The sequence below is a fragment of the Haplochromis burtoni genome, unplaced genomic scaffold, assembly GCF_018398535.1.
Source record: "Haplochromis burtoni strain Fernald_Lab_line unplaced genomic scaffold, NCSU_Asbu1 Contig_300, whole genome shotgun sequence".
In the NCBI taxonomy this organism is placed as follows: Eukaryota; Metazoa; Chordata; class Actinopteri; order Cichliformes; family Cichlidae; genus Haplochromis; species Haplochromis burtoni.
Genome location: NW_024582661.1, coordinates 129,928 through 143,211, shown reverse-complemented (window position 1 = coordinate 143,211; position 13,284 = coordinate 129,928). Strand labels below are relative to the sequence as shown.

Below are 13,284 nucleotides of genomic sequence, written 5' to 3'. Positions count from 1 at the left end.
GCCACAAGAAAATACACAAAACACTTAAAATGTGTGTGTGCAAATATCCCTGTGTTGGTGTGCGTGTGTGTGTTCCTTGTTTTTTGTTGTTTTTTTTGTGGCTTACATTGCATCTGCCCCCTTTTTTTTTTTTTTTTTTTTTTTATTTATTTTTTTTTTTTAGCAAATCCAGTTTGTGGAGGACAAGCAGGAGTTCAGCAGGTTCCCCACCAAGGCAGGCCGTCGCTCCCTGTCCCGCTCCATCTCCCAGTCCTCCACAGACAGCTACAGCTCTGGTAAGAAGGAGCCAGAATCACGTGTGTGTCATTTGTGATGTAGATGCAAAAGATTTTACACTGTGTTGTATTTACTAAGCTGTACAGTGTGGAAAGGGAGATAATGAGAGGAGTCTGTTAGGCCATTTGATGACATCAATATTCGTACATTTCTTTGTTATAGGTTTTGTGGTAATGCTTCTTTTTGTCATCCTCATCTCATTTTGACCTTCAGCAAAAATGTTTGCTTAACTTCCTGAATCTTGAGTTTGGTTGGTGTTAATAATAAAACCCTGTTTTACAGCTGCATCATATACGGATAGCTCTGATGATGAGACCTCGCCACGGGACAAAACTCAGGTCAACAGCAAGGGCAGCAGTGACTTCTGTGTCAAGAACATCAAGCAGGCTGAATTTGGCAGGCGGGAGATTGAGATCGCAGAGCAAGGTCAGCACGAGGAGCGTGAAGTGATCTCAGCATTTCATTTAAGCAACAGCTACTAAATTTACAAGTGTTGTGGAGGAAAACAAAACAGGAATCAAAGGTTAATGTTTAAGTAGCAATGAATAACACTGTCGCCTAAAAATAAATCCCCTTACACAACTGAAGTGTGACATTTCAAGGGTATAATATTTCACCCTGAACATAAGGTTATTTGAAGTTATTTAGTAATGTGAGTAACTTTCTCAGTCTGTCGCTGCTGTAAGTGATATTAATTTGTTTGTAAAAAGGAAAGTAGTTGTCATGATATCACATCTCAAAAGATGTTAAGATCTCTAGCACATAGGGCTGTTCGATATAACAATATATATCGGATGACGATATAAAAACATCTATAGTTTTATTTTACGCCATCCTTTGTTTCGTGGTGTCGCAAAATAAACTGTTTACGGCAATATATTTTCATCGTTTTGATGGTCACTGTAGTGGCTAAATTAATTTCTTAAAGTTCTCTCTTTCTCTTATATTTTATATAACCACACTACTGACGGACAAACGCCTGTTTTTATGCGTTGTCGTTATCAACAGCAACAGCATCGCGTGTCCGCTTGTTTATGTTCCACATAAACCTTTCACAATAAAGCTCAAGATCCTGTTGAGACTTTCCAAAATAAACTGAATCACGTGAAAGAGTAGATTATTTATGGATGACAATTAAAAAAGAGCCGCCAGGTGCTAAAAAATAAACCTTAGACTCAAACGTTAGAACAGGCTTTCCCCCGCAGCATGCTGTGTAATAAATACAAAGAAAACGGCGGCCGTTACAACTTATGTCTAAAAATATATAGTTTCATGCATCTGTTAAAACACTCGACTCCGGGTAAAGGACGTGCAGCTGGAAACACTTCACGCAAGTCGAGCTGCCCGAGATTCACAGAATTTACAGATAATTTGAAAATTTTGTGATTTATATCGTTATCGGACGATATAATTCTTATATCGGGATATGAGATTTTGGTCATATCGCACAGCCCTACTAGCACATTGTCCATTCTTTCTTGCTTTGGATCAAAGAACTTGTGCTTTAATAAGATGAGCCACATGGTTTTAATCATGTCTGGATATGATACAGAATAAAATCTTGTTAGTCTTATCATACAAGAGTTAAGTATCTGTGCAGATACGTGTTTGATGCTGAGAAGCAGGCCTTATTAATGTGCCCGTTACGAATGTAACAACAATATTTTATAATCCTAATTTAAAACAAAAAAATTCATGATACATTTATAGTTCACACTTAAGATCTTTACTAAATTTATCAGTCAGTATTTATCTGTTTATAATTTCTCGACAATAAAAGATTAACATGATTCCTGCCTGTAGTATTTCCTATAACATGAAAAAAAGAGAAGGAAAATCTGGACATGATTCATAAACAGACTCTGCATTATTGAGCAACACTGACATTTGGAACCTAAAGCAGCATTTTAAAGGTTTGTTTGCTGGCAAAACGTCACTGAAGCAGATGGGAAACTTAAGCTTGTTCGGTGCTGCTGCTATTGCTGCTGCTGTTATTTAAGCCCTGGTCACACAGGCCTAGAGGCTTGCTTTATTTAAGAAATACAAAACACAAACAACAATAACACTACATATTTCCATCCAAGACAGAAAAGTAAAACCTGTATATTTCAAATAGTCCCTTTATCCATCTTTCAAAAAATAGCCAGTAGCTCTGTATAAAAATAACTGCCTTTAACTGTTAACGGTTTAGTTTTATTCTGTAACGCTTGCTAAAAGAAAAGGATGTATTTTTTTCTACTGCATCGTCTGCGTTGCAGTGTTTCCCACTGACTATTTTCATTATGTAATCTTGTTTTCAGATATGTCGGCACTGATCTCACTCAGGAAGAGAGCACAGAGTGAGAAACCGTTGGCAGGTGCCAAGATTGTGGGCTGCACTCACATCACTGCCCAGACTGCAGTAAGATTCATCTCTGACATCGAGCTTCAACGCCTGAGCAAAGACCGCACTGTGATTGTGTCTGTTCGTCATATAGGACTTTAAATCACTATTTAATTGCTTCTTACTTCACACAAGCTCGTGCTTCCTCTTATTATTATTATTTTTAATTAAATGAGTAAAAAGAAAATCTATTGTATTTCAATTAAAATGTATGTAGCTGGCTGTGTTCATGGGCTGTCAACAGCCAGATGATCCCAAAGAGTTAAAGATGATGTATGTAGACGTGGGTCATGGTAAATTCATGTGTTATATAACAATAAAATACACTTATTGTGACTGTACTGTATGTTTTCAGGTGCTGATTGAGACTCTGGTTGCTCTCGGAGCTCAGTGCCGCTGGACCGCATGCAACATATACTCCACACAGAATGAAGTGGCTGCTGCCCTGTCAGAGACAGGTAAGCAGCAGAGATGGTGAAGAAGCTCATAGACCACGTTGAGTCTTCTAGGCGAGCTTGATTGCAAACAACATTGTGATAACAGCAGAACACAGCATCAGATAAGGCTTCTTTTTAATCTTTAATGAGCAAAGGTTTGTTCTGTTGTGCGAGCGTCTCGTGGCTTTTAAAACCAAGGTTACGGTTTGTAAATGTTAAACTCATGACAGTTCATCCCTGCAGACTTAATGGGAACACATAACTCTGTCCATGTAGTGAATTAGCAGCACTCTTTATGCCCTTTATCTGCGGTTGCTATGTGATGGTCAAAGTGTGCATTAAATCTTCAGAGTAGACTCGTCATGATCGGGAAGGCTGGGGGAGTCTCAGTGATCCTGCATTTTTTTTTTTTTTTTTTTTTTACAGGGTGTCTAGTGCTCAGTTAATTATTGCTGTACGTACTGTACTGAGCTGTTCATTAAACTGAAGGGCACATAGAGAGTACAAATGTCTGCCACTATTAAACTGGTCTCAAACTTGCTTTTACACCCAGTAATCATATTGGTATCATCTGTTTGGAGTATGACACATTTCATTTGAACAAATACTATGTCATGAAAAATCTTTGGTTTCCACTGGGATGAGTGAGATATTACATCTATAATACCAGTTATTAAGCGAAGAGGTGAATTTGACTGTATTCACTGTCTTTATTTAAGACTTTATGTATGCTTTCATGCAGTTTATCCAGTTTCTGCTCTGTGAAATGAACGAGACAACGTAATTGCTCATCAACATTGAAGTGGTTTCTTGATATGACGTACTGCTACTGAGATATTATCGCCCATCTGCTATGTTTCAGGTGTGGCTGTGTTTGCCTGGAAGGGGGAGTCTGAAGATGACTTCTGGTGGTGTATTGACCGCTGTATCAACACTGAGGGCTGGCAACCTAATATGGTTGGTGGAAAACATTTTTGTACATGGACATTTCTTTTGCCAGGTGTAATATGTGAATGATGTACACAAACAGCAACGTTGAAAAGCCCCAAATAACACCAGAAGAAGAACCCGTTCATTAATAACAGTCTGTAAATATTTAATTACTGAAGAGAAGATGAGAAACACCACGCTCTGTTTATAAGAAGATGACGAATCTTTTCCTCCTGCTTATTAGATCCTGGATGATGGGGGAGACTTGACACACTGGATGTATAAGAAATACCCCAACGTATTCAAGAAGATCAGGGGCATTGTGGAGGAGAGTGTCACTGGGGTTCACAGGTAATTTATTTTTGTATATGTAGATATTTGCTTTCTTGACACATTTAGTTGCGAGCCAACATGTTTCCATCATGTTTCTGTCTAGGTTGTATCAGCTGTCTAAAGCTGGAAAACTGTGCGTGCCTGCGATGAATGTAAACGACTCTGTGACAAAGCAGAAGTTTGATAACCTGTACTGCTGCAGAGAGTCCATCTTGGATGGGTGAGTAAGCTCGGGTTTTAAATGTTTTGCTCATGTATAAACAATATTACAGTTTGTTTGTTGGATAACTTAAATAACATGGTTTAGGGGGGGAGGGGAAGGGGGAATCCAGTAATTTTAGTAACTTTTCTAGAAGTGATAAAGGAGAACAGCTTATCAACTTATTTAAAACCTTTTAGATATATGTGCTTTTCTTTATACAAATCTATCTCTATGTACACTTGTACTTTATATTTGAATCAATGTAATATAAAGATCAGAGGGAGCTAAGCAAGGTAATTTTGTGTTGTGTTATCATTTGTCTACAAGTGGGGAAATCTGGCAGAACAGGCCCTTTATGGTCTGCTTTTCATCTCAGCATCATGTTAGTGGGGGCAAACACAATGTGCTTAAATCTCTGGATGATGGTCGATTTGGACTGTGGGTAATTCTTTTGGCTTTTGGGTCAGCTTTTCACAGGAGTGAAGAGAGTGAGGAATAAAATGGAGAAAATCTTTTTGTTCAGCTGCATCACTTGTGTTGTAAAAGGGTCTCGTGACCACGTTGTAAAGAAAAATAAGCATATATCACAGCATTATTCATTAATAACAATCATAATTGATGTTAGTGGAGGACGGACAGCCTCATATGCTGCTATCACAAAGAATGTTGCCGTTAAAGTCTAAACTTGATTTTTAAAGAGATGTTACCCTTGTAAAAACTTGTCTAGTGTGAACATTGCAGACTCTGCAGTCTCTGAAACAGCCTGACAGCACAGTTACATTTATAACCCTACTGTTATTTGGCAGCATAAAAGGTCTAGTGTTCTTTAACAGTGTGTGCACATTTCTGCATGGGAACAGTGCTTGCTGTGCTTTTCTTTGCTTACTGCCGAAAATTTATTGCTGTTCCTCTGGATTAATTATCAGCAGGTACAATGATGTCTAGTAGCAGGTATTCCATTAGGAAATACTAATGATATTTCCTCGGTTAGTGACCAGGGCTAACTGAGAAAATTGGCTTCCCTATTACTGTGTTAATTTAATTTGAAGGTCTTATTTTCTAATACCCTCTATTTGACAGGTGTAATTTGTCATATTTTTGGTGCCTTGCCTAATCAGCTTGTTTCCTTTATTAAAGTTATTGCACTATAATGAATATTGTGGAGAACAGCGAGCCACTTCTGATAAGGATTGGTGAAGTGGCTGGAGTTTCTCTGCAGACAACATGAGGGGCTCACTTTTCATGCCTGCATCTCTGCTGAGGGATTGTTGTTTACCCAGAAACCCACTGCACTCCTGCTATCACAGCTTATTTAGTCTAATATGAATGACTAACTGAATTATATAAATATAATGGGACCAACATGGTAACTTGCTATAAATGACTGTGTGTAGGATGTTTTTATTGCATGCATTTAACATGGTACATGCTATTACATGAATGTTGGCATTATCAAACCTTTTTAAGGAAACTGATAACTGATGATATTCTGCACAGAAACCATAAATACATAATTAAAATAGCTCCGTAGGACACATCTGTAAATCTTTTTAAGTCTTAATACTACTTTTGGTCTAACTCGTCGAACAGTCCATTTCCTACTGCTTATTGGAGTCGTGGGGGCGGCAATATAAGCACAGATAATCCCAGAACTCCTCACCTACGAGGCACCCAGGAAGGATCCTGATCAGATTCCTGGACTACCTTAAATTGCTGCTTTCAATGTTGGTTAATAGTGGCTCTATTCCATGTCACATCCTGTCCCATCCTGTCTCTAAGGCTGAACCCAACTATTCTACGAAAGAGGCTCAGTTCTGACGCTAGTATCAATCTCATTGAACACTACCCAGAGCTTGTGACCATGTGTTCAGGGTAGGAATGAGGATCGACCTGCTTTCACACTCATTTCTGTCTTTAGCACAGCAGACCGGGACATTGTCAGCATCATCGAACACATAGAGTCAATCAGTCAGTCAAACTCCCAGATCCATGAGAGACTTAAACTGCTCCATTTGGGGCAACAAAAATTCCCCGGACAACATGGCTCTTAGGATCACTAGAGCGCACAGACTCCAGTGTGACAATGTGGAAATTTGGGATATATTACAGGGACTTTTGATACAAGCAGTGCCAAATAACATTTTACTGTGTGCCATAATTTTGCAAACACCATTGCAGATTGGCAGTTTTGTTTTCCAATTCTACAAAATGTGCTAATTTTGTGTCTTAAACGTCTGTAGTTTGAAGAGAACCACAGATGTCATGTTCGGAGGCAAACAGGTGGTCGTATGTGGTTACGGCGAGGTGAGTTGTTTCCTTTCAGTTTATCATTCTGCAGTAATCATAATCGCATAGTTGTGAAAATGTGTGAGACATTTTAAACATGCCCTTTAAACTATTTTCTGTAGTTTGCCATTCATGAATTATCTACATTATTTTGTCTTTTCAGGTTGGAAAAGGTTGTTGTGCTGCTCTGAAAGCATTGGGAGCCATTGTCTATGTGACAGAGATTGATCCCATCTGTGCCCTGCAGGCCTGGTGAGGAAAACATGATGAATGTATCGAGCGATATGAACAGGAAAAAGCTGCAGAGATAAAACCGAGCTGTCCAGAAAACTGTTCGTGTTAATTATCTGACAAAGATGTGAAAAACTAATGATCAGCTTTAACTCAAATGCACTACACACCCAATCAACAATTGATTTGCTTGTCAGTAAAAAGATTTTCCAGCCTGTCACTGTCCAGGCCTGAGCTGAATTCAGAATCTCTTCCTTCTTTTGTGTGTAAATAGCATGGACGGATTCCGAGTGGTGAAGCTTAATGAAGTCATTCGCCAAGTAGATGTCATCATCACATGCACTGGTAACTACATTTAATACACTGACATTTTTATAGCTTTTTAGGGGGCAGGGATAGCTCAGTAGGTAGAGTGGTGGCCCCATGATCGGAAGGTCGGGGGTTCGATTCCCCTGAACAGCTACCCTGAGGTACCCCTGAGCAAGGTACCGTCCCTACACACTGCTCCCCGGGCGCCCAATGGCTGCCCACTGCTTCACTGAGTGAATGGGTTAAATGCAGAGAGGAATTTCCCCACGGGGATCAATAAAGTACTCTTTCTGTCTTTCTGTCTTTCTGTCTGTCTTTCCGTCTGTCTTTCTGTCTGTCTTTCTTTAATATAAAATAAGAAGTTTTAAGTTCATGGAGTTTTCCACTGCTTCTTAGGGCTCCAGAGAGTTTATTTCTCCTGTAATAGATGAGGATGGTATATTTTTGTGCCTTTCTGTAGGAAATAAGAATGTGGTGACCAGGGACCAGCTGGACAGAATGAAAAATGGATCCATTGTCTGCAACATGGGACATTCCAACACTGAGATTGATGTGGTAAAATAGTGCTTTAAAGTATGATGGTAGAATTTAAAATTTAATACCACGATTATAACCAGCAGGAACAAACATATAAGTAAAGATCAAATAAATATTCTGTCATTTTAAATTATCACAAAACGAGGTTTACTTGTGTTCTCGTCTCAACTAGGCAAGTCTACGGACCCCCGAGCTGACCTGGGAGAGAGTCCGCTCTCAGGTGGATCATGTCATCTGGCCCGATGGCAAGAGAATTATCCTCCTGGCTGAGGTGACTGCCTGTGTCTGTGTGCCTTTGCTTATGCATTTGTGTCAGTTATAGCTACACAACATTAAACTGCGTTACAGCTATGCACGTGTGATCTCAGGTTGATAGCATCCTTGTTAATAAACAGTGTTGATCCAGTCCGATCCATTCTCCTCTTTAATGTGCTGTCATATCAAATCACTTTCAGCTTACGCTAGACTGTAACAATTGTGCTGTAGACCTTTGGTTAAATTACTTTTTAAAGCCTGCGATAACGTGTTGTTTTTTGTCCAATAGGGACGTCTCCTGAACCTCAGCTGTTCCACTGTCCCTACCTTTGTGTTGTCCATCACAGCCACCACTCAGGTAACATGTAAATGGATGTTGACGGCAGCTGAAGCTAGGCCATATTTGCTGTTGATGTCTGGTGCAGATAGCAGAGTACATAGGAATCGGTGTGGTTTTTTTGTTGTTGTTTTTTCCATTTTCTGTAATTAGATGGCCGTCCTCGGAAATAAGCTCATTTGCTGACCCTGATATGTTATAATACACAGGACACTCAACATCTTCACGTTGTTTCTGTTCATAGATGCGCTCTCTCATTATAATCAGCAGTTCATAATTTAATCCTGCGCTATTCATTAAATTCATAATGTGCAATAAAATTTCAGCAGTGTTATTGATGTTTGTTTTCAGGCTCTGGCACTCATCGAGCTGTACAACGCTCCAGAGGGACGTTACAAGCAAGACGTTTACTTGCTTCCCAAAAAGATGGGTAAGGATTTAAATACTTAACCACTGCCTGTATTATTTACATGTTGAAAGCCTACAGGCATTATTTATGGACACCTGCAAGAATGGAGTGCATGAACTGACAGATTCACATCTTCTGTGTGTGCGCCCATTTCTTTCTTATTAAAGGATGTCTTTGTTTTTCAGATGAATATGTTGCGAGTCTGCATCTGGCCACGTTTGATGCCCACCTGACAGAGCTTAGTGACGAGCAGGCAAAATACCTGGGTCTGAATAAGAACGGCCCTTTTAAACCCAATTACTACAGGTACACTTTTACACATTTTAAAATTTTAAAATAGGGAAATATTTTGAAACTTATATTAACTTATTGTTATTGCACTAGATTGTTTGCCAACACAAACAATTTTTAAGAATTGTGTTGCATTCACATTATCTGTTTTTGTTGTTGTTATTCACAGGTATTAGTCTGTCTCACCTGAGAACAACAGCATGTGGATGGTTCCTGATTAGTACCCGACCTCCAGGCAAAAAAAAAAAGATTTGTGTATTGTATTTTTTACCCTTCATGGGACACATAGCTCTTATACTCGTATTTTAGTGACTGTAGAAAGTTTTGCTGCTTTACCAATGGCACCCAAGCTGGCTATGAAAAGTGAAGCGTATGCACTCAGCTCATGTGAGATAACACATGCAAAAAAAATAAAATATGATTTTTTGTTTTTTATTGCATGTGTTTCCATTCTGAAAGCTGTTGAGTATATCAGCATATTGTGCCAAATGACTGTGAGAGGAGGGTTGTGGTTGTTCAAAAATATTAGTTGTTAAACATGTTAAACCCACACGAAGCACTATTTTTGTATAATCATTCCCTCCATGTACTGCAAAGCAGTCACTTAAAATGCCAAACCCAGGAATCTCAGGAGCTTACTGTGCTTTTTATGCACTTTTAGCTCCTTGTTTTGGCATTCTCATCAATATTGTGCTTAAAACTGTTTGCAGTCTTTTCCTTAAAAACAGACAAGCCAACAATTGCAAAAAAAAAAAGTGACATGATTTAAACTCCTGGTGGTTGTTGTTGTTTTTTTTTTTTGTTGTTGTTTTTTTTAATTTCTTCTCTCAGGAGTAGGTGGACCAAATCGGAGTTGAAAGGCCAGTCGATATGAGACTTAATGTTACTTTTAAACTAGCCAGTGATTTGGCATTAATCGGATGTCAAATCAGTTTTTCCTGTGTATCTGCTGAGTAGGCAATCGTTTGCTTACAGATGAGCCATAATAACCTGATGAGCTGACTGTAAATCAAAGTTTTGTTCCTCTGAGTATTTTTACTGTCCAGTGGTCAGAAATTGCTCTGTGCTGCTTTAAACGTTTCTTCCTGCTTTGATATTAAAGCACCTTAATCACCTTATACGTTCCATACACAAGATACACTCCTGTTGTAGTATCCTCACAATTAGTGCTAACCTTGACTGGGTATAACAGAAACATAAGCGCTTGTTGAGCATAGCAAATGTAAGAGCTTGTCATTTTTTTTTTTTTTTCTTGAAAAAGAATTTGTCCATTTATGAGGTTTTGGTGTCTGGTGAGAGTTATATCTGTACCTCAGGGCATTCAAATATCTCTAATTATTTGTAAATATATGTCAATGCATCTGCACTATCTAATCTTAGTATTCATGTGTAATCTGTTGGTTTGAATTGAATATTTACAGCACCTCTGTAAATTAGAGGGATATAATCGTGTCTGTGATCCGTGTCATTTGTCAGGTTTAGCTGTTGAGAGTAAATTGAAATTGGCGGCTATGTAAAGCTAGCTGAGCATTGTTACATACAACACATTTATACTGTACATACAGCAGTGTCTGATGAGCTGCTCTCACAATGCCGTGTTTTGTTAGATTTGTCTCAGGACTCTGTTAAAGAACGCTAACAACGGAAAAGTAACTGTCATTTCCTAAATGCTCTGGGACTAGACACGGATGAGCTTTGTTGTATTAGCTTTACCTCCCGTTATCTTGTGGTATTGTAGTTATTCTAATCCAACACAGTATGTGTGTTTCCAGAAGATTATGATCATTTTAAAGGCTTACGCACTGTGAGGCGTAAACGCTTGTGAGGCTTGTTAAATGCAAAGTCACATTTTACTCTGTTATATTCACATGTGATATTTTTTTTTTAAACAGTGGGCACTTTGGATGACTGAGTTGAGCAACTCATTTTATGTCTAAACTAGGTATTACACAGATAGTTGTATCTTGTTTAACTTGCAGCTCTTCAACACATTTCATTGTGCTGTATGAGAGGATGGTCGCTTTACAGTTGACAGCACTGTTCCTCTCAAGTGTTTGACACCTTGTTACCATTTTTAAAATAACGCGCCACATGACTGAGGATCCTGTTTCATCACCGCACTAAGCTTAAACCTGAATTTATAGAAACTGCGTAATTCATTTGTGCAGTAATTTTCAATTTGAAATGAACAGGTTGTGCCCCCCCCCCCCCCCCCCCAGTTACTCCTGTTGTTTATTGAATAGTAGCCTACAGTGTGCTACTGCTAAGTGCTTTTCATCTTTGCACTAACAGCTTTAAGGGCATTACAGCCAAGGAGGACATCATTTTCAGTAAAAGGAGTGCTGCAACCATGGTTACTGATCAGTTGACAGTGCCTTGTAACTCACTTAGTAATTTATATTCACATGGACCGTCTGTGCGTTTTTCTTTTTATCCATGTTATTGCCCGTCACAGTTATTACCCTGCAATATACAGTTATAGCTATGCAGCAAAGAATCCTCAGCCTTTCTTCTGTAAAAATCTGTGTTTCACAAATTCCATAAAAGGTATGCTAATAATTACTGTAAACAGTTTGAATAAGCAGCATTTTACATTCTGATATTTACCTTTTACATTTATTGTGATGGGTTGTTTTTTTTTAATTTTTTTTTTTTTTACCTTCTCTATGTTAGTTCTTGTAATAATGGCACATTTACTTTCATAATGGCACTCGGAAAATGCTTCGCTTTATAACTAATAGTGACAGTCACTTTAACCTAGTTGTTCCTCTGTTATAGAGACAAATGAATGTTATATTACTGGCACAAACAGCTTGACTTTTGTTAAATTGAAGTTAATCAGTATACCACTGTGATTTGGAAGCTGTACATTGTTACATTTGAATACAAGGTTGTCTACATTATATAGTACCTATAATGTTTGCTTATTTTTCAACTTTGTTTCTAGTTTGTTTTCATAATGTCAACTGAATACAGCTTGTTAAATTTCTCTTCACTTTCTCCTTTAATAAACTCCAGTTTAAATTTGAAAATGGCTCAGAAACATCATTTTCCTGCAGACAGACAATTTGCTTTACACAATTTGATTCCATTTAATTTATATAGCACCAAATCAAAACAACGGTTGTCTCAAGGTGCTTTATATTGTAAGGTAATGACTCTACAAAGAAAATAGAAAACACCAAAAATCCTATGGCCGCCTAGGAGCAAGCACTTTGGTGACAGTGGGAAGGAAAACTCCCTTTTAATAGGAAGAAACCTCCAGTAGAACCAGGCTTAGGGAGGGGTGACCATCTGCTGCAACACGGGGAGGAAGACGGGACAAAAACATGCTGTGGAGAGCCAGAAATTAATACTAATAATTAAATGCAGAGAAGCATATAAACGCATAGTGAGTGTTTATTCACTTACTAAGGCCATAGGCAAAAATATGTGGGTAACTGTGACAGCGAGTCAAATGGAACAATAATTTTTTTGTGTTCATTTCACTCAGCATAATCTTTTTTGGGCATATGTATCCCTAACTGGGGTGACTATGCCAGGTGGGAGAGCAGGTCATTTCTAATTGCAAGGTTGGTCCAGCCTGCATACCAAACATCCCTGAGCAAGATACTAAGCCCAAGTTACTTCTGATGCATCCATTAAAGTATAAATGTGTGTGCATGTTGGACAGGAAGCACTTACCTAGAAAGAGCATAGGGAAAAAAGTGCTTGTATGAATGGGTGAGATAAACGCAGAATAAGAACTAGTCCATTTTACCATTGAAAAATAATGTAATTATGATGGTTACAGTTGTGATTAGAAATTTACATCTACTCATCATGGGCATGAATGACGCAGCAATTTGGGGCTTTTAATGATATCCTGTGAACAAGCCTATGATTGTAGAGAATACATCTTTAATGGCTTTACAAAAACAAAAACTGGTAGCACAAGCTTGGGATTTTCTCTAATCCACGCAGGGTCAAAATATTATCGTCCCGTAGTAAGTTGCACTTCGACGCTTTCGGCAGATATAAACAAGCTTCTGACATAATTCTGGCTGAATATTTGACCACTCTTGGCAG

General features: G+C 38.5%; 1 protein-coding gene across 1 annotated transcript; it reads left to right on the top strand.

Annotated features, from left to right (window-relative positions):
• Positions 1-229: 229 nt before the first annotated feature.
• LOC102303812 (S-adenosylhomocysteine hydrolase-like protein 1) lies at positions 230-12,248 on the top strand (the record flags this gene model as incomplete). The annotated part of the gene is given in 16 exon segments (XM_014339785.2): positions 230-275; positions 559-702; positions 2,577-2,677; positions 3,015-3,117; positions 3,959-4,053; positions 4,271-4,377; positions 4,463-4,579; positions 6,802-6,865; positions 7,011-7,099; positions 7,353-7,423; positions 7,848-7,942; positions 8,097-8,195; positions 8,469-8,537; positions 8,868-8,946; positions 9,111-9,231; positions 9,386-12,248. Coding segments are annotated over 16 exon segments (1,407 nt in total), but the record flags the coding sequence as incomplete, so codon positions are not given.
• Between the last annotated feature and the right edge of the window lie 1,036 nt (positions 12,249-13,284).